Source organism: Melospiza melodia, chromosome 2, assembly GCF_035770615.1.
Source record: "Melospiza melodia melodia isolate bMelMel2 chromosome 2, bMelMel2.pri, whole genome shotgun sequence".
Classification (NCBI taxonomy): domain Eukaryota; kingdom Metazoa; phylum Chordata; class Aves; order Passeriformes; family Passerellidae; genus Melospiza; species Melospiza melodia.
The window spans coordinates 140092109-140113450 of record NC_086195.1 but is presented as its reverse complement, the minus strand read 5'-3'; the positions used below and the strand labels follow the sequence as shown (position 1 = coordinate 140113450).

Genomic DNA, 21342 nt, shown 5'->3' with positions numbered 1-21342 from the left:
TGCCAATTGCTGGGGGTTTTCCCTGCAGTTCAGCAATTCCAAACACAAAGGACTCCTTTTCTCCTACCCAGAGGATTTCAGTGCCAGAATGTGAGCAGTGAGCATCTGTGACCTTCTACATACATTTAGTCACTTCAAGTGTCATTGGGAAATTTCAAGTTATTAGACATAATGTAAAGTTTATTTTACTGGATATTGGGACCGTTCCTTTAGTACAGTAAAACGCCCTGAATTCACTTGGGCTTATTTTGCAGAAATAATAGGACTTTCAAATGTCAGTGATACTGTACAGATGGCAGGGAAAACAACAGAGAGGGATGTGCACTAAACAGATTCATAAAAGACACAGGATGCAAACAACAGTCAATGGAGTCTTGCATGGGTGCAGTCAGAGGTTCTGCTACATCAGAATGTCTGCTGACAGTACCGTTAAGACACTTACTGGGTTTTGATCATAATAAAGCCCTTGTCTAGATAGCAATTAAAATATTTCTTGAATTGGGTGGATTTTGGTAGATCACCAAAAGTTTTCCAAGTATAAATTCTGCAGAACTGGGTCTGGTTTGGGATTTTTTTTTCATTCCATCTTACCAATTGCTTTTCAAATTATACAGCTTTGGAAAATGATCTCACTTTTTTTTAGACCATGGCTAAGTAAGTGATGATCACAGCTGATGAGAGAAGTGTTAAACTGGTACATGCCACCTAAATAAACCCAGTCTGGTGTTCAAAGACTACAGCTGCTCACAGGTATCCAGAATGACTCAACACCTCTGCAAATCCAGCATCCTCTATTTATCCTCTATTCCCCAGCAAGGATTTGGAAGCTGAACTTAAGGAAACTGAGTTGCAAAATGCTTCTCATAAAATTAATACTGTACATATAATAAATTTAAGCCTCTGCATAATGCAGAGGCTTAAAAATGTTGCTAAGTTTGAGAATTGCTCTTGTTTAAGTAAATAACCATTTTATTATTGTGGTAAGTCACTTCCAAACTGTGTTGGTGCTGATTAATGCACTTCTTAGATGTGTGGCAGGCACCAGAGGTGTCCATTAATTAGGGCTGCTGCACAGTCTGTCGTGTCTTATTGCTTAATTAATAAACATTAGCCAAGATATTGAACTTTCCAAGGAAACTAGTGTACTGATGAACAGACTGTGCTAAGAGTCTGGCTTGCTAATGCTCATGTGAGGGAAGGAAGATTTATATTCCATGCATTTGGTTTGTAGAACAGCTGTGAGTGAAGTCTACTGGGACACCTGTTAGAGGCCACCGTATAAATCAATGCATGTTGCAGAGCTGCAGTATTCAAAAAGAAGGCAAAAAATGAAAAGAATATTTAATGGGTTGTAATTGGTATGCAAAGAAACTACTGTAGCAAACAGAATAAAACTCCTTACACTCCTGAAAGTTTCTTGTTACACTGAAAAAACCCAACTTATCCTAATATAGCTCTTTCAACTGAGAGATATCAAAACACTTGGCAGGCGCCTGGGATTGGCTCTGCACCATGAGGCAGCAGCAGCTGCCTCTCCCTCCTGGTAGATTTTTCAGATGTCAGGAGGACACAGGGACAATGTCCCTCTGGACTCTCTTCTGTCTCAGTCTCATTAAAAAAGCTGTCAGTTAACTTTTGGAAGCAAGAATCCCTGTTACTATTAATAATGAAACTATCAGGAAGATTACAGCTTCATTTTCAGATGGCATTTTCGCCAGTTGCCAATTAATTTGAAATTGCACATGTATAAATTTTGTGTAGAAGCAGAAGAATAGAATATTGCTCAGACAGTAGAAGAATAAAAAACTGCTCAGACAATCATAACCAATATGTAATATTAACTCTGTTAATATTCAAACTTCACAGCAATGTCTAACATCAAACAAGCTGTTGCTGTGCCCTTCCTGTAGATGCAGATTTCATGATTGATGTGGTGCATTGTCAGCCTTACACTGACAAGGGGAAAAGGCATATGAGGGGAATTAACATGCAAAATATTTACATGTTTTATAATATACAATTGTCTTTTACAAAGAAAAACTTAATACTTCTTCCCTTTTAGGTACATGCACATCTGATTTCTCTGAACAGAGAGAGATGGGTGCCATGCATGTGGCAGAGCAAGAGCTAAAATAAATATATAAATAAATAAGGAACTAAAATGCTCTAATTTTTCCTTTGAGACTTGATTCCCATTGCAATATTCGACTCTTATCACATCTTTACTCTTGCTTCTTAGAATCTAAAAATAATACTTGCCTCACAAGGGATACTAATGAGGCAATATTTCTAGTTTATTTTTTAAATGTGCTGGTATTAATGAGAAATTGTAATTATCCCAGTACCAGCTGGCATTTCTCTTCATACTGAAATGTTCCTTTTGAACAAGAGGGGAAAAAAAATGCACTGTGACTTCATTTTCAGAGATACATTAAAATAAAGTGTGGCAGAGAAAATATATCTGGAAATTTATGGTTGATTCTGGGTTTTTCCTGAATAAATTACTTCAGCAAAACCTCATCAGCCCTCTATTGTTGTGTTGAGCAAATGCTATATATCCCTGAAAAGTAGAGCAGCTTTCCTGTTGCCTTAAAAACAAAATACATTTCATAAATTCCACATTTGCAACAGGCACAGTTAAATGTAAAAAAATTCAGAATCTGCATTTCTGGGCTGCTAAGGATGGCCAGTACCAACTAAGCTCTGCCCCTCTGTGTCAGGAGTGTTTTATGAACCTACTTCTGACAAACTGAATATTGAGAAATTGAGATACATTAATAATAAATAAATGTGAATAAAATTCCGTGCACGTGGTTGAGTTTTGCCCGTCCTGAGTCCGTGGGGGCATTTTTATCACTGGGAGACAAGGTTCTGAAGGAAATATTTCCCTGGCAGTGGGATGGTGGCATTTTTTCCTGTCACAGCAGCATGTGCATTACAGGAGCAGGTCTCCTGTGTTTATAAAACAGACAAGCAGCTGTGAGCAGCTACAAAAGGCTCCTTCCATTTCCTGCCATGCCATCAAGGGGAGCTCAGGTCCTAACGTGGCTTCCTCACTCCTATTTTATTTACATAATGCTTGCAAGCATAAGCATTAGGCATTGCTGAGCAGAGCCAGCATTAATTCAGAATTCAAATAGAGCACGGGGATATATTCCAGGATAATAAGGCTGAATATATTGAAGGCAGAGCTGGTGCTGTAAAACATTGATTTGCTGTAAACAGTTTAATGTAACCCCTTCCAGCTGCATTAATGTGTCTGCAGCATGTGCATACATCTGTGTGAAAATGATTGATGTCTCCTTGCAGCCCAGTGGGTATCAGTGCAGCAGGTATGTTCCTCCTAAGTGCAGTGTGTGGTTATAAATACTGTGTGCAATCATTTCTACATTAGCAAACATTTAGCATTGGCTGGATTTTTGTGTGGGAGGGTTTTGCATGTGTGCTAAGGCTGGTCATTTTCCTAGCTTCATTTTTGATCAGCCACTGACTAGGTTTGCATTCCTTTTTATACAAAAAGAATCCTGACTGTGTAATTTGTAACACCATCCCCACTGCTACCACCACTCATTGCAGAACCTCCTGATCTTCCTTTGTGTTTTTTAAACCTTACATAGGATGAATCCATGTAAGCTGTTATGAATCCATGAAGCTTTCCATGGAACTCAGCTAGTTTTGCTAACTCCTCTCAAGCCAGGCTGCTACTCTTCTTTTCAATCAATGTTTTTTGCTACCCATGTTACTAAAAATGAGCTTTCCTTCGACTTGGATCAACGTGTGATTTACATGATTTTCATACACGTGATTTACCTGCGGCAGCAGATCTGCTTCTTTCTGAATCTTTACCAAACACTCTTTCTGTATCTGCTGAGCCTAAAGGTCTCACTCACTTTAGGGCAATACCATCATTTTATTAACTTTTGTTCAGCCACAAACATCTCAGACACCCAGGTTTCTGAGGGAGACTGCACAAAATAACATTGCTGTAACTTGCTGTGGGGGACATTGCCAGAATTAATCACACTCTAAGGATCAGCAGAAACATGTGAATACCAAGTAAATTGTCAGGTGCCATGATGTGTATTTGTGGTGCTTGATTGTATTGGGGTGTTGCTACACACAAACACTGTGTCAAAATGCAAATATTAGAGCATGGTGGGATGCAGTGGCCATACCAGGTAAGTTTGTGGCCTCCTGAAGTGAAAAATAATATTGGTGAATTCTTTTTCCCCTCCTGCTTTCTTAGCTGTTTGAAGAGGATGACCAGTGACCCTAAAAAAGTTCCTACTGTGTTTCACATGCCTACAAAATATTTCCTGTCTCCTACAAAATATTTCCCCTGCCAGTCTTGATTCTCCAAATGAAGCCCCAGCAATGCATAAAGTGAGAGTGGCTGTGCCATGGATAATTTATCATCCCTGGTTCCTAATTGTCAGTGTCACACTGTCCTTTCAGCATTTAATGCCTGGTAACCATACCGATTTCTGTATTTCTGTAGGTTATCCTGTCCATTGAAGAGGGCTACAGGCTCCCAGCTCCCATGGGCTGCCCAGCATCACTTCACCAGCTGATGCTTCACTGCTGGCAGAAGGAGAGGAACCTGCGTCCCAAGTTCAGTGACATTGTCACCTTCCTGGACAAGCTGATCCGCAACCCCAGCACCCTTCACACCCTGGTGGAGGATGTCCTTGTGTAAGATCATTTTGTTACATTCTGGTTTTTCATAACACATGGGGGCTATCATTATGTGGTTTAGGGCATTAGGCAGGGGTGGGAGAACCACAAAGTTCTGAGTTCATAAAGTCACGCAGGTTCAAATAATTTTAGGCCCCTTTGAAGGTTTGCCTCCTTGTTAATACAAGGAGGTTCTTTTCTCAAGCCATGCAGATTATATTAGGCTTTTTTATTATTATTTTTTGTCTGAGTTCTGTTTGTGCATTATCTATCCTTAATCTTTGTGACTCTCTTTGTTCTTTGTGTGTGTGTGTGTTTTGCCTGTGTGCTTGTTTTCTCTTTGTAATTTTTTTTCTCCATTCAGCAGCCTGTCTCTCCATCTGACAGTGCTCAAGCAATTTGTGAACTGCCTTTGAGTAATATCCTGCAGAAAGTAGCTGTGTCTTAGCTTGCTAAATCTTTATTTTCTGCAGCAGAATGGCAGCAGTGACCAAATAAGCAACCATGCTGTTACCATCCCACAACAAATTCTTGATAGTGTTGCCCAGGGTTTTTTCTTTTTCATTAATAATGTTTCAGAAATGAATGCAAACACAAGATAAGCAAGGCTGCAGTGGAAGAATTTGTCAGTATTTGTAGGCTTATTGATCCAAGCTGTCCCTGCATATATCAGCTGAAATCAGCAAAGGTCCAGGTGGCCTCACTCTCTTCAGTCACTAAGAGTCACCTTGTAAGATAAGATAAAGGTGCTTTCATGGAGACCCCCCTGGGCTTTGAAAGGGTTCCCAAGCCCTGAGTGGGGCTAGCTGAGAAGCTTTAAATGTTTTTGACAAGGGCTGAGCAACAAGGCAGAATTGGGGCTGGTACCTTGCTGTGGGAAAGGCTGAATGGAGAAGTTGGTAGGAAAACCTGGACAGTTTTCATCAACACAGACCAGGGAAACTTGTGGGACTACATATCCATGCCCTAGAGTTAGCATCCTCTATGGGTGTATGAATATAAATATAAATATGTATGACTTGCTGTGCGTACCTGGATCACTTTATTTAGCATCAGAGTAATGTGTTTTTATCTCTCTTTATTTAAATCATAACTTAGGGTCTAAAATACTTATGCTTTATTGAACTATGACTGACTTCACTTGCTTGTGAAAGCTTTTTCCCATTCATTTGAGAATGCTTGGTGTAGTTGTTGGGTAACCTTCTATAGAATCATAGAGTAACTCAGATGGGAAGGGACCATGGTAGATCTTTAATTACAGTTTGTACTTAACAGTGTTCTCCTGTCCTTCAGCTTCTCCCTCTTTCATTCTGATAATATGAATGAAAATCACTGTACTTACTGCATTTGATATGTGTGGGTGAAACTTGGTTCATTAAGATATGGGGCTGTGTTGCTTCCTACATTAATTCATGTTCTATCAGTAAATGTAGGCTGGCTTTTGCTGTCTAAATTTTCATTTACAACAAATTGTGTCTTTCTTCTAAAGACTATCATAAAGCTTTTACAAACAGCAGTGTGCATTTTCTGCATTTTGTTCATACAATTTCTCTACATAAAATGCATAAAGCAAGTGGAAGTTGTGAGCCCTCCAAATGTGGCACACAACAGAAGACTGGAAATCAGTGCCCCAAAATTACAATCTTTTTTTTTTTCCCATCTTTCTGTTTCAGTTGTGATAATATTAGGGGAAAGAGCTCAAAAATAAATGTGACTAAATTAGCTCCTTCCATTTTATTTGCTCCTTTATGTAATTCTATGTAAAAACAAAGATAAGACATTTTATTCTTTTGGCTTCTTTTAGGGTGAGTTTTAGCTTTTGAGTACTGTAATCAAAGTGTTCCTGTAGCATAATGGTGTCACAATGAGGAGTCATCTGGGGTGGGGTGGTTGTAGGTAAATGTAAAAATCATCTCATGGTGGTTTAATTTCTGAAATTGCACCTTATGCTAAATTTTCATTGTCCTCTACATTGAATACTGTATCAAAAAATTATTATAATCCTGAACATGTCGATCTGCAGGGAAACGTTTTGGGGAACAAAAAGAAGTGCAGTGGGAGAGGCCTATTCCTCAGTGTGTTACTGAGCTGCAGTTCTTTAATAAAATGTATTGTTTAAGTAGTGCAGCTTGGCAGACTGAAGTGATTTATAAGTTTTAGACAAGAGGTTAAAGAGATGCTCAGTTAAGGTCTGACCTTTACAGCTCAGACTCCTCTCTCATTCCTTCTGCCTTTTAGTAAAAGCTATGTCAACCAGGGGAAATTGGGTGTCATATTTTGTATTGCTTGGTAACATTTGCTTTTTTTTTTTGTTTGTTTGTTTTGTTTACAGAATGCCAGATTCACCTGGTGAAGTTCCAGAATATCCTTTGTTTGTTTCAGTCAGTGACTGGCTGGATTCCATAAAAATGGGTCAGTATAAAAATAACTTCATGGCAGCAGGTTTCACAACTTTGGATATGGTTTCAAGAATGAATATTGAGTAAGTATATAATTTATTATCTCTACAGTGACTAATTAATTTGAATTTGGATGCTGCAGGCACACAAATATTGCAGAGTATGGAACAGTGCTTTCATTTCCTTTCCTTCCTCAGTTCACAAAAGACAAATACAGTTATTTAGCAAAACAACACAAGAGATGTACGATGGGGAGACCCAGAATTGATAGATCCACTCTGTGACCACACCAAACACAACCAAATGCCAGGGATGACTGTTTCTTGGGGAATCAGCTTTGATCTAGACCACTGAAATCAGTGGCAAAAATATTTTCTTACGTTGCTATTAATATCATCAAGACTTTATCAGCCCTAATAATGAAATTGTTCCGACCATCTCTGACACCACCCTGTGGTTTTTTAATGCAAACCCTGCACTCAATACAGAAGTGTTTGGGCTAACTATGGATTCATATGGTAGCATGATGATGGGATCTGTTTTGCTCTCTATTCCCTTCCCATGAATTCCCAATCTTTTATTTGATGCTGGGACTGCCTGTATTAATGGTAGCTGTCAGTTCAGAATGAAGAATTTTACATGTAAAGTTAGGACTGATTTTCTCCCATGTGCATCATTTCATATTCACCTACACTGAATTCCATCTACTTCATTATTGCATAGTCACTCAGTCTTGTGAGATCCTTCCAAAACTCTGCACAGCTGCCCCTTTCCCTTCCTACCCTGAACAATTCAGCCTCACCAGCTGAGTTGTTCCCCTCTTGCTCACCTGTTTTCCCAGACCATTTACGGATTTGTTGAACAATAATGTTCAACATTATCCCAGCAGAGGTCCTGCAGATTTATATCAATAACTGCTTTGTAAAACCTGACCATTTACTGCTAACCTCCTATATTTAAGCCAGTTATTTAGTCATGCAAAGACCACATTATATTATACCCTATATTACACAGAAGTTGCTCCTCATTTTCATTATAAAGTTTTTGTGAGGAATCTTCTCTAAAGCTTTTGGAAATCCAAGTGAGATGTATCAGATGGGTCATCTGCATCCACTGGAAACAAGTAATTTTATAAAACAGAACTTGTATTTGCAAAAGCCATGGTGACTCAAGTAGCTCATTTATCCAAGCATCCAGTAATTTTGTACTTTGCTGTAGTTTCTCTTACTCCCTGTAATGATCACAGACTTACGGGTCTGTGGTTCCCCAGATCTTCCCTGGAAACATTTTGTCTGGCACCATGCTCCATACTTCAGGCACCAAGAAATTTTTTAACATGTGGAGCACAGCTGGTAACTCCCTCTCTCACAGCCTTGATAGTAATTCTATTATTTCATCTTCACTTTCTTTTGGAACTTTTGCCTAAACATAATCTGGACATGGGTTGCTGCTTGTTTTTACAGTTTTTCCTATAACCTCTCCTGCAGTCACTTCAGACAGATACTCTGGCAAGTCCCCCAGAAAGGATCTGGCATGGGAGTCATTTCAATTTCTTCCACAGTGAATGTCAACTCAAATGGTTAAGTCTTCCAACAATGGCCATTCTTTCAGCGCTCTCTTATGCCCAAATCATCATTAGACTATAAACATTTTATGGCAAGTTTCTTGTACCCAGTGATTTTGCAAAAAGATTTATTATTTTATTGTTGAGGTTGTTTTTTCTGTTTGCTCCTCAACTTCCTTTTTTAGTCTGCCTTACTGTGCTTTTACAGCTAATCTAGGGTTATCATCCTTTCCACTTTCTTTAGATTTTAGAATTTCTTTAGATTTTAGAATTTTAGATTTAGAATTTCTCATTTCAAATTTTGAGAGATTCCCTCTCTCTTCAAATAATTTGTGTTACACAAGACCTGCTGGCTTCTAGGCCTTCCTTCCTCATAAATGCTAAGCATTGGTCTTGCATTTCTAAGGGCACTCTCCACTGGAAAGCTTTATTCTTTACACTGACTCCTTTTATTTTCTCAGATGCTCAATATTTTTGCAGACCTCAAGTGTTGTCTATCATGCCCCATGAGAATGTTAAGCCTAAGCACATAATAGTTGCAAGCTCTGCAGTGGTTCCTCAGCTGGAGCATACAGATCTGGAGATCAGATGCAAATATCTGGAAGTGCACATCTGAAACTCATGAAGGCCATGCCTTATCCCATGAGCTCCTTTACTGGTTGTATCACCAAACAGTTTTTGAGGATAAACAGGCAATATCTGTCTATGTCCCAGTGTGGGATTTTCATAATGGACAAATCTGGCATATCTGAAGTTTCCTGTCCTCAGAGCCTCTGTGATCCTTCTCAGCTCTTGCAGCTGGGGATGTTTACAGAAAAACTAAGTTGGTGAATTGTGCTGAGCTCTGGTGGCTTTTGACTTCATTCCTGCCAAAGAGTCGAGGCCTGTGGGTGACAAGAGCTACCCACTCCGGGGTGCAGGGCTAGATGAGAGGAACTGGCAGGGAAATCAGGGTCAGTCTGGAAGATTCATTGCTAATTTGATCTTTAAATCATCTCTCACTGCCTCACTCACATTCCCCAAATCATCAGAAGCACCTCCTCAGTTATTTCTACCTCAGAACTGTGATACTGAGTGTATAAGCCCCAATCATTTTCAAGTATGAGTGGGAAAGAGTTCCTATAATACCCATTACTAAAAATGGGCTGTTGGAACTCACCTAATTAGTCCTTGAGATTTGGGAAGATTAATTGACCATTACTATCACTAATAAGCCTCAGTATCACTAATTAAGAGCACTAAGCCCCAGTTATCTAAATACATCTTTCTGTTATATTCTTTTTCTTAAGTGACTGTTTTCAAAAGTTGAAATTGACAGATGCAGAAAATTGGAACATTTTTAGCTTTCTCATATGCCGTGGCCTGGGAGGTAAACTGTCCTGGAGAAGAAGTCATCATATAATTACATTCTTTTGTGCACCAGAGGCTTTATTATTTTTGCATCCAAGATGAAACTTTTTATCTTGCAGTGACATTAGAAGAATTGGAGTTGCACTCATTGGACACCAGAGACGAATAGTCAGCAGTTTACAGACTTTGCGGTTACACATGATGCACATACAGGAGAAAGGATTTCATGTATGAAAGTAATAGAAGCAACTGTGTTTTGTGCCTCAGCATTTCTAAAATGGAAAAATATTCTCATTCTTCCTTCCTGCTCTTCCCAACTTCAAGAACTGCAGCCTCCAGTTCAGACTATACAAGTACTTCTATGTTAATGCTTCCAAACCGGAATTTTTAATCACACTGCACAGCTCCTCCACAGTTCTCTGCCAATAAAATCCTGGCCTACTGCAAGACTCTTGCTACACATTGATGAATAACTCAGCATGGATGTGTAACTTTGTATAACAGTATTTGGGAAACTTTCATGGACTTACTTGAAAGTAGTAATCTATTTGGCCTGGTGTGGCTTCTTTATCGATGTATTTAGAATTTGCTGGTAGATCAAAAAGTATTTGACTTCTTTCATGTTCTGTGACCATGTAACTTCCAACACCAAATGTGCAATCAAAAAGAAGTTTAACATAAATATTTATTTTATCTCTTAATTAAATCCAAAAGTATGTGTCCTATCATTATATTACTTTCTAATAGTTTGAATGCTGGTAAGCTGGTGCCTCAAAACATTAGTATTGTTTGCAGAAATGACTGATGATTTTATGTAGCAAGTTTTCATTGTGTGAATAATTGGAAGCATAGTGAGAGTAATCTGTTTGAAATCTTGAGGAAGGTTCTTGATTTTCAATTACTTTAGCACTCGACACTTTTTATGCTTTAAATTTTAGATTAGGTTGGAAAATTTGTTTATCCTTGGGATTCCTCACCACCCTACAACCCTTTTTTTTTTTTTTAATGTAATACTCAGCATTTGCTTCTACTACTGGAAAACTGACCACATGTAAAACACAGTTGTCAGCTCTGTTGCAGACACAGAGATTTCAGAAGAGCTTTCTGTTTCAAACATGCAGGTCTCTGCTGTTGGATAGGGAATCACCTCCAGCAGCAGCAGCAGAGCTCAGAGGGCCAGCCATGGGTGGGGTGATGGGATCATTCCCATGGGAGCAGGCTGGCCACATCCTCTTCCAGCCAGGGCAGCAGTGCAGCCCCACTGCTGCTGGAAGTTCCAGGCTGCAGGATGCAGTGACCTTGCACAAAGGCAGAAAAGGAGATGCAGGACAGCAGTGTGGTAACATGTTGCCTTGAGCCTACTTCTAACTGCTTTTAGAGGTTAAAAAGCAAACTCTGCTGAAATGGGGCTCTGGTCATTCCAGGCCAGATCTTCATTTAGTACAGATCTCTAAAGGACATCTGAGGTATTACCTTTAGAACCCTTCAATAGCCATATTTACATGCAAGGAAATGTCAGCAAAGGCCTAACATAATATTTGTACCTCTCTAAGACTTCCAGCTTCCATGTTTTGTTCAGACAACTGACACAGACGTGCTGGGCTGCATTTCCAAACTCTTGCATGGGATGTGCACTCCTGGGAGCAGGGGCAGGACCGCATGGCCGTGCTGCGGAACCCCACGCAGATCTGCACTGCATGTCACATGTAACCTGTGCAGCAGCTTCTCTTCATTCCTGTGTCCTTTGAGGGTACCTTTGAGTTCTGTGGCATCCCAATGTACTCCAGCATTGCAGCTCTTCTGTTACAACGTGCATTTGGGCTATCAGTATAATCTATGTGTATATCAAAAGGAACGAACTACTTTGTGTAATCATAATGGTGTTTACTGCTTCATTTGCAGCTTGTAAATCACAAGGTGTTTCCTAAGTCTTGGAAAAGGCTGCCATTTTATATCAGTCACAAAGAATGAAAATCAGAAAGCAACTCAGAAAAAATTATGCTTTCAACCAGATCACAGAGTAAGACGCGAGGCCTGATTTCTGTTGTCAATGTTGGAATAATTGCATTAATTTAGGTGAGATAGCAGGAATGCACTAAGTAATTTTTTCTTTCTTTCATTAAAAAAAAAAGGGCAGATGTAACTGAGGAAAGAGTTTTCTGAAGACTAGGAGCCACTGGTGTTCTACAATGCCAATTTGATGAGCATGTTTAAAGAAGGGCAGCTTCAATCCTATTGTAGCTCCAAAGGTAATTTTGTCAGCAGGAGTATTCCCACTGAAGTCATCAGTCCAGCACAAGGATGTGAGTTTTGCAGGATCACAGCCCTTCAGTGGGGAAAAAAAACATTTGTTCTTTTCTGTGACTGTCACTCAAAAAATTCTGCCTGAACTCCAATCTGAATATTTTTTTGGTAGAGGTGCTCTTACAGAAAGAAAACCATACTTACCTGAAACCTTTTGAAAAATACCAACATACCACAGAGTAATTTAAAAGTGGATTTTAGTTCATCATTTTATTATCCATTTTGCCTATCATTGCTTCCATGGCCAACAACAGGACGTCTCTGGAATGAGCCTTTCTCATAATTAAATCCATTACTGAGGAGGTAGGAGTCTGTTATTTGTTAATGGGGTTTCAAAATCATTCATAGCTGACCCAAACTATCTATGTGCACTTTTAGATTGTCTTTTGCCAGTTTTTTTTGTTCCTGGTAGTGAGGATGCAGAACTGACATGGTTATATGCACACAACCTGGATATATTTAATGAAAAATAATTTCTAAATTTATCATACTACTGAAAATATTTTTTCAATAGAAAAAAATATAACAAAAGTAAAACATTTATTAATCAGATATATTTTTTATATAATCAAGAGTTTGGGTGACCAGAAAGGAAAGAAGAAGGGATTCTTTGAGTGAGCACATTTGTTAATAACGTTGTAAATCCAGGATTTTGTGGCTTTATACAGCTTGTTTTTTTCTGTTGTTGTGCCTGTTGCGGTGGTGCAGTATGACACTTTTCTAATAGTTATCTTGATGCAATTTACATTTTCCCCATTTTGGAAATGTTTTATTTGCTCTTGTGCTGATTCCTAGTCTATTCTTGCTTTAGTTTAGCAATTTTTAATCTTTTTTTAATTTAAAAACAAAACAAAAAAAAACAACCCTAAGAGGTGTTATTTTTCAAATGTGAGCTTAATTCTGTGCAGGCCACAAACGTATATGTGAAATTAGAGTAACTTCCTTTGTTACAGGAAATTCTTTCTTCAGGAGAAAATTAGCTGTAATTATCCTGCATACTGCAGAGTGCAGCTGGAGTTTAAATTTGATAAATTAAAGCAAATTTAATAGGCTGGTTTTGAGAATCTGGCCCACATTACAGAGTGCTTCATGACTAAAAGTACCCATTGAAAGTTCACAAAATAAAGTGTGAACTATATGCAAGCAACAAAAAAAAGGTGTTATAACATGGATGTGTATAAAGAAATAATTCTTACCTGTTTCTCTGCATTCAGTGACAGCTCATCCATTCAGGTATCTGTGCTTGGTCAGATGAATTTCATGCCTTAATTGTATCCAGTTGTTTTGCTGAACCTGTGAGACAGAGAGGGTCTTGTTCACGATGTTCATGGTGTCAAAACTGAACAAAGCACAGCAGAATGTTTAATAGAATTTGCTCATGAGGTGTTTGCACATTGGAATTATTGAGAAGCAATGGGATGCTGTGAGGCGAAAGGAAGAGAATTGAGCCACATCATTTAAATTTTTCTCAAACAAAATTTACCCTTTTTGTTTCCGGTGAACTTAAATCCAGTGTCTATCCAATAAAAGCTTAGAAACATGCCATGCTTCAGGACATCAGACAGCATAAAGCAATCCTTTACTTGCAAATAGTGGACTCAACAATAAAATAAATTAGTTAGTAAATTAGTCAAATAAATTGTGTCCGATATTCTATTATTAGGTACTACTTGGATTATTCTGATACAGAACTCATAGACTGCAGTACTTTGATTTTTACATCACTTAAGACTGACTATCCATTTGCTGTCTTTAATATAAGCCCAACATAAGGCTTCATTAATTTCTTTTTCAATGCAGATTCCTACAGGATTCAAAGATGGGTCATAAGTAACAAACAGCCCCCCTTTATGCAGAATCAGCTGAGATAGACCATGAGGAATAGCAGGGACTGTGGAGGTGCCTAGTGAGACTGCGTTACCCACAGCAATTTCCATCTCAGAATGACCCCATGGGACACATCAGCCACCAAGGTAAAGCAGCTCAGAACATTTTTCACCTTGTATTGAAGAGCAGTTCCTCATTTCCAGCTGTCCCTGTTGTGAACTGCAGCAGTTATGGAACTGTTTTACCTCAGCTGATGGAATGGTTCTGTGGGACACGTTCTGGCAGCTCAGAATTCTCTTGTGAACGCAGGGTTCCTGTAACTCCCCTGTCATGGGCTCACTCTGTCTTGGAATATTCCTAAAGAGAGTGAAAAGCAGGACTTGCTTCTAATCCAGTCCAACATTTCTTTAGCTAAAATAATTATAAAAGGTCTGTCTTCCATTGCATTTTCCAGGAAAAGCACTAAAAATAGAGACACTTGTGGCATTTGCACATGGTTGAGAACTCTGTATTCTGTTAAGCAGTTTTCTTCCAGAATACCTTTGTTCACCAATTGTAATGAATCTTTACTGAATAAACAGCAAAGATAATTTCTTTTTTATAATAGCACTATAATTATTTTTTGAGAATGAGGGAAAGATGTGATGGGCTGGGCTAACTTGTAGTATAATAATGATCTTGAAATCTCCTGGGGAGAGAAATTAATAACTCCCTTAAACCTGCATAAGGTAAAAAGGGAAGAACTGTCCATACTGTGCCAAGGAGCTCTAACAAAAACTCAAGTTGCATAATACAGTGCCAAGTACTTAGAGCTGACAAAATTTTCCACCATCATATCCTATATTTAGTAGTGCACACTGCCCATCCATGAGTGTTGTATATAATTCCTCAGATCATAGACCAGGATATGGTGAACATGTTGTGGTTATAAAATATTTGTCTTTATGTACATACAGAATTATAAATAGAATGTATATCGTAAAATCAGATGTTTCAAACCTACGGAATTAATTACCAACAACACTAATGGGGTTTATTTGCTTTTAAAAATTTTCATGGCATGCACTGTGTGTGTGTAGTTCTTCCCAAAATTCCTTGGCTTGTTAGCTGGAAATGGACAGCCTCTCTTTTCCTCCACTGGTAGAAAAAAACCTTTTCAGACTGGCTCAGAGAAAGCTGCCTGCTCACCCTTCTGCTGCCACCTCACCCAACCCCTTCCTGCTGATTCTCTTCCACTCAGCTAATTACTGTAGAAATTAGTGATCCCCAAGGGGAAGCAAGGTGCCCATGAGCCAGCAGATGCAAGATGGAGTCCATGCTATAAAGAGTTTTCAGTTCCTCTGCTGAAATCACCAAAGATGTTTGCAGAGTATATAAATTATTTTCTTTTACATGACCATTTATGGACACTTAGGAGGTTAAAATGAGGGAAATTTTCAAGGGCATGTAAGTAGGGATAAGCCAACATATAGCACAAAAAGATAAGATGACTTTTAGAAGGGAAAAAGAACAACAACAGTTGATGAAAAACCTAAGGTTAAAAATGGATTAAAGTATATTTCCATATTTTCTATGTGAAATAAGATAACACCAGTTCAGTGGAATTTGTGTGTATATTTCTTTAAATATCCTGCATGAGTATATCTTGTTTTCCTTTCCTGCAAGAGATTTCCTAAGTACCTATCTCTTCCAGAAAGGTTTAGCATATTATCTGATATTTTCATACCTGAATAATTAAACTGGAATTTAAAAAATGCAAGTTCTGGCAGTGAAGATATGGGAGGAACAATAGAATTAAGAAGTTCAGTCTCAAAGTAATTGAAAGTTTTCACATCAATTCTACTTTGTTCTTGTCCAAAATTTTTACCTGTATCTATCTGAGAACTTTGACTCGTGCTGCACACATCTCAGTGCCACCTCAGAAACTCCTGAATCTGTAAATGGTTCTAGTTTGTGCAGCTTAATTTATATAAAAAGGCTGATTTGACATGGGACTTTATAGAAGACTAGAGTTAGGTATAATAAAAAATCAAAATCCCTATAAAATATCTGTGAGACACCATGAGATAAGATATTTTGCCTTATTATACTATCACCTCTTCATTTCTGACAGTTCAGTGAAGAGCTGGTCAGCAGCAGCATGTATGTTGAGTGGTATAACCCTGAGACTGAAAACCCACAAATCAAAGAGAAATCCAGGTCTCTGCATTCTGAACTATGGGATGTCAAAGGACTCCAGAGAAAGTAACTAACCTTGAATCTAGAATCTGGAAAATCAGGTTTAGGAGAAATCTGCTTTGGAACCCAAATATTCATTTCTGGTTGTGGATGATGGAGAAGTGCCCAATGAAACAGTCTAGGGACTATTTTCATAATATCATCACCACATAATGTCCTGAACAGGTACAGTTGTCATAATTAATATTGGAAAGTCCAGCTGACAGAATTCTGAATGACTAATTGTTCTTATAGCTACATACTGGCTTTCTTGAGAGGAACCTAAATATATAATAAAACATAGAAATCTCTAGTTAATATTGGCTTAGAAACTGAGTTTTCAGTTTTCTCTCATTCAGATTGGTTTTAACTGAAAATTATTAATAGGAAAAATGAAAAGCATGATAGGATTATTATTTTCTCCTGTTAGAAGCTGGGTGCTCTGAGCTGTATAACTTATCATCACAGTCTCTTGGTGAAAAATAGGATTAGCTGAAAAAGACAAAGTGCAGCCAGTGTTCCAAATCTGTAGATTATTTGTCACTAATTGTCAATTTGGGAAGTTCCATTTTTGTTTTGGGCGAGTTCTGCTCTACCACACCTTGTATTTCCAAATCCTGCTGCATGATTTTAATGAGCATCTCGATTAATTCCTGGGAGAGTGATGTGACTGTGAGGAATTAAAAGTTCCTGTGTTAATAGGCAATAGTGTTGCTGTGATCTAAAATCATGAGAGTTTGTTACTGACTTCCATGGCAGTGGGATAAGCCCAATGTCCATATTTTCTGTAGGTAGGCTCTAGCTCTGCAAACAGACTCTCCTTTTCTGCACCCCACTACTGTCATAGTTGATTTCTTGTTAGAGAACCAGCATTTATTGGGACATGAGCTGTCTTGTTGTTCAAATAGATTGCTAAAAGTTTTTGCTGGTTTTAATTGTTCTGTTGAAGCATTTCAGGTTGAGATGTAGGTTGGTCCCTCAGGGCATGATCCAAAGTCAGCTGTATCCATAAGAAGAGGTCAAGTTAGTGAAACAGGTTTTGAATCAAAGGTTTCTACAGATGTTCCTGGAACAGATGGCCTCATTTAATGGGGAGAAGAGAGTGCACTGAGCCTAAAAGAAAGGCTGCTACCTCAGGGATGTGATCAAGTAAGCTGTGGTTACTTTCAACATGGAAAAAGTAAAATGCAAGGGGCAAAAGTTGGGTGCTGCAGTGTTTGTTGTTTTCTCTGGCTTGGATGGTCAACTCTGACTTTGGAATTAGTTACCTAAATGACCTACACATCTAATAGGGTATCTAGCAGAAATTGTTTGGCTTTGTGGGGTTTTTCTCCCCAGATAATTTCCCAGACTTCTGGATTTAAATTCAGGATGAAACCACCAGCCCCACCAAACAAACAGAACTTCTAAAACAAAAGGGACTTTTATGTTTTTATTCTTTCCTAAACATAAATCAGGATGCAATATGGTCTCCCTTTCATAATACAAGTTCTGACTGTTGATTTGCCTCTTTGAACAAGCTGCTTCATACTCCTGGTGCACTGCAGTCTAAGTTTTCAGATTTGCCCAGTTAATGAATGGCACAATAGCAAATAAAATAACAAATGCCCTGTTAGTGGTTCCATTTTCTGGATTCTTTTACTAATTGCCTATCTGGAGAAAACCATCCCACTCCAAGATTCCTAATAAGGAAACCCGTAAGCATTTTACATCTTTATGGCCATGATTCCCTATCTGCCTCTCCCCAAGTGAGCTTCGAATTGGCAGTGTAGTTTTTTACTACCATTTCTTCTGCAGTAATTTCTTCTCCCAACTCCTGCAAGTAAGGCTGAGATGTCTGTTTCACACTAAAAGTGGGAAAAGTTGTTCCTTTGTTAACTCTGGTGACAGGATTCAGCGTTTGTTGCTCTTACCCAGAGCCTTCCATCTGCTTCTGTCAACATCAACATTCTCTGGTGGTATCAGTTACATCACACACAGCGCTGCCGTGACTGACTGAAAACCCAGAGGCATAAAAAGGGCTCATTCTCCTCTGGGGTGGTGGAAACCCTCCTGGCTTCGGGAACTTCTCTGCACTTCTCAGGACTGCGCCTGCAGTTTAGCAAGAAAAAATAAATCTTTAAAAGATCATGTGAAACCCTGTTTACTGAAAGGCAATAGTTTATTTTCTAGCAAAGCAACGTTCATTGATTTAGCTGCAATTAACAGTTTTCATTTTGTCATCACTTTTTTAAAGAAAAACAAACCACTTGGACTTTCAGAAAAAAAAAAAATACAAAAATAATATTTTGCTACCTTCCAAACATTAGCTTTGATTTACTTTTGGAAGATAACGTGGTTGGTATGTTTTCTCAGGATAGCCTCTATCTATTTCTGTGTGTTGGTTTTAAATGTATCTGAATTAAAAGGGGTTTTAATCTCTGTCTCTTCTGTGAAATTAGATTGTACAAAACTAAATATGACTGCTCTTCATAGTTTGCTGTTCTAGCATAGCCATAAACTGTATCAATGTATGTGTATATATGAATAAATATTTGATGACAGACACTTTAGATTATATATTTAAGCAGCCATGTCAAAACTTCAGAGGTAGATGGCTTCAAAAGCAATGGTATAGTCATAATACTTGCAAATTATTTTACAAAATCAAACCATGGCCTCAGCACAGATCTCATATCCCTACCAGTAGTCTGAAACCCACCTTTTCTTTAAAGACCCCTGCTAAAGGTTTGTTTTGCCATTGCTTCTTTAAGCAAGACATATTTGAATAATGACAACTACCCGTGGCTCAGTCCTCAGCCCTCATCTCCCAGCAGAGCTGCCCTGGTGCTGCAGCTCCAGAGGCTCTGGGCTCCAGCTCCATGGTCTGAGCTCCTCTGGAGCTGCTCCTTCTGGGAGATGAACATTGCACAGCCAGTGTCGGTGCTTCCCCCTGGGACTGCCTTGCTCCCCAAAATTCCTTTTCTTCACCTAATACATCTCCCATACATGTCCCACTGCACTTTCTTTTCCCCTGTTTATAACGGTACTGTAGGAATATCCATGGAATAAAAAGCTTACCCTACTAATTTGCAGTCCCAAGGGGAATTTACATTAGACGTGAAGTTGTTATTATTTACTGAAAAGTGGTGTTCTCTTATTTTCTTTATTATTATGATTCTATTCCTATGATACTATGATGTTTCATGTAAATTTTCATGTGCTGGCATGCCTACGAGTTAATAGTGTAATAGAATGCTCAGCTCTCAACATTAGAGTGTTTTTAAGGTGAATTGCATCACATATGCCATCTCTTTGCAGAAAGAATATGGGGTTTGGCAAAACTACCTGCTGAGCAACATAATGAGATTTTTGTACAAAGTACAAGTTATTGATTATTATTGTATTTTATTTTTCTATGATTTCCTAAGAGGCATTATCAGGTCTTACAGATGGGGTAAGCCTGTTTATTAAGATATTTATTAGCAAATAAAAGTTACAGTACTGGTGGTTATTTTTGAGTTAATGGTGTTTGTTTGGCCTTAAGTTACTAATATAATGATGCACAGTGAAGCCATACATGATCATGCAAAAAAACCCCAGCTGCTTAACACGGGGTGGTGTACTAATAAAGATGGACTGGCAATACTCTTCAACACCTGAGAGGCTTCGGGGTGGTGTTGTTTTCTTCAGCTAAAAAATGCTGTTCTGTGCTTACCACTGAGCATTTATGCTCAAAAAGCACACACAGTTCACAGCATCGGGGGGAAAAAAAACTGCACATTAAAAGCTGCAAACAGCCGTGCTCTCTCTTTCTTGGGAAGCACTGTGAATCTGAATTTTAAATGGCTTTTAATGCTCTATTAAGATTCTGCAGTACTGTTCTCCCTCCTCGTGGTGATTCACTGAGCCATGCAACTCCTCTAGTATTTGTCAAAGCTTTCACTGACAAAAGCAGTTTTAAAACTGATCATATTATGTAAATAATGCCAGGGCAATGCACGACAATTCACAGAAAAGTGAATGCCATATACAATAACCAGGCCCTACCTCAAAAAGCTTAAAGCTATAATGAGCCTTTCATTGCATAAAATCGCATGCATGCAATGCAAGACTGAACAGAAGTAGCTGTAAAGTAATAGGAAATGAGTGTCAGATGCCCACAGTCCATTACATCCTCTTTATTTAACACGGGAAGAGCTTTCACACTGAGGACTGTCAGGTTTAACACAGTGCACATAATGAAGAATGAATATTTCATTTTAGATCTTTTTACAGAAATGCCTTTGCCATTCTGTGTTCTGCACTGAGTTCAGAACTCCTCAGATAGGGGCTGATTTCAAACAGAAACACCCTCCTCTACCAGATATACCTCACAACTTGATTAGAGTCTAGGAAGGGCTTAATTACAGTGTTTCACTGTGGGATTAATGCTACCTGCCTGTTCCTTCATTGGCTCATAATGCCACTACGAGGGAATCTCCTCTTTTATTCGGAACCTTCCGGATACAGGAAATACAGAAGACATTGAACCAATCTGACGGGACTATGCTATGCATAAAAATAAAATGAAAAAAATTAAAATGAAATAAATAAAATAATTTTTTTAAAAATCCTAAGTGTATTTTCAGCCCCTGTACCTGCCTGCCCAGGCTGCCTTCCCTCAAGCCCTGCTGCTGCCACTGCCCCAGTGCCGCCTGAATTTGAGATTTTCCAGATGCTGCCAAAGCGCCCGCTTGGGAACGGGCGGTGCTGGCAACACCTCGGGTGGCCGTTCTGGCTCAGGGGTTTCCTTCTGTGCTCATCGCAATCCCCACGAGGATTTATCCAGGCACTCTCGGGCAAGGCAGCGCTTGGAAATCAGCGATTCCCGAGGCGCCGCACACGGAGAATGAAGGGGACGCCCCCCAACCCTGCCCCGGCTCCCTCAGCCCCACAGCCCGGGGGCGTGGCTCCCTCAGCCCCTCAGCCCGGGGGCGTGGCCTCGGGCGGGCCCCGCCCCAACGCCCTCCCCCCAGTGGCCGGAAG

The 21342-nt window shown here is 39.1% G+C and overlaps 1 protein-coding gene across 5 annotated transcripts in view; it reads left to right on the top strand.

The window, feature by feature from the left end:
• The window catches only part of EPHA6 (EPH receptor A6), a 370926-nt gene extending 351098 nt beyond the window's left edge, over positions 1 to 19828 (top strand). For all 5 annotated transcript variants that reach the window (XM_063150201.1, XM_063150202.1, XM_063150198.1 and 2 more), the window contains 3 exons: positions 4499 to 4692; positions 7007 to 7156; positions 10107 to 19828. In XM_063150201.1, the coding sequence (XP_063006271.1) occupies positions 4499 to 4692; positions 7007 to 7156; positions 10107 to 10221 (459 nt within the window). In that variant the 3' untranslated portion in view covers positions 10222 to 19828. The remainder of the gene's footprint in view (positions 1 to 4498; positions 4693 to 7006; positions 7157 to 10106) is intronic.
• Positions 19829 to 21342: the final 1514 nt, after the last annotated feature.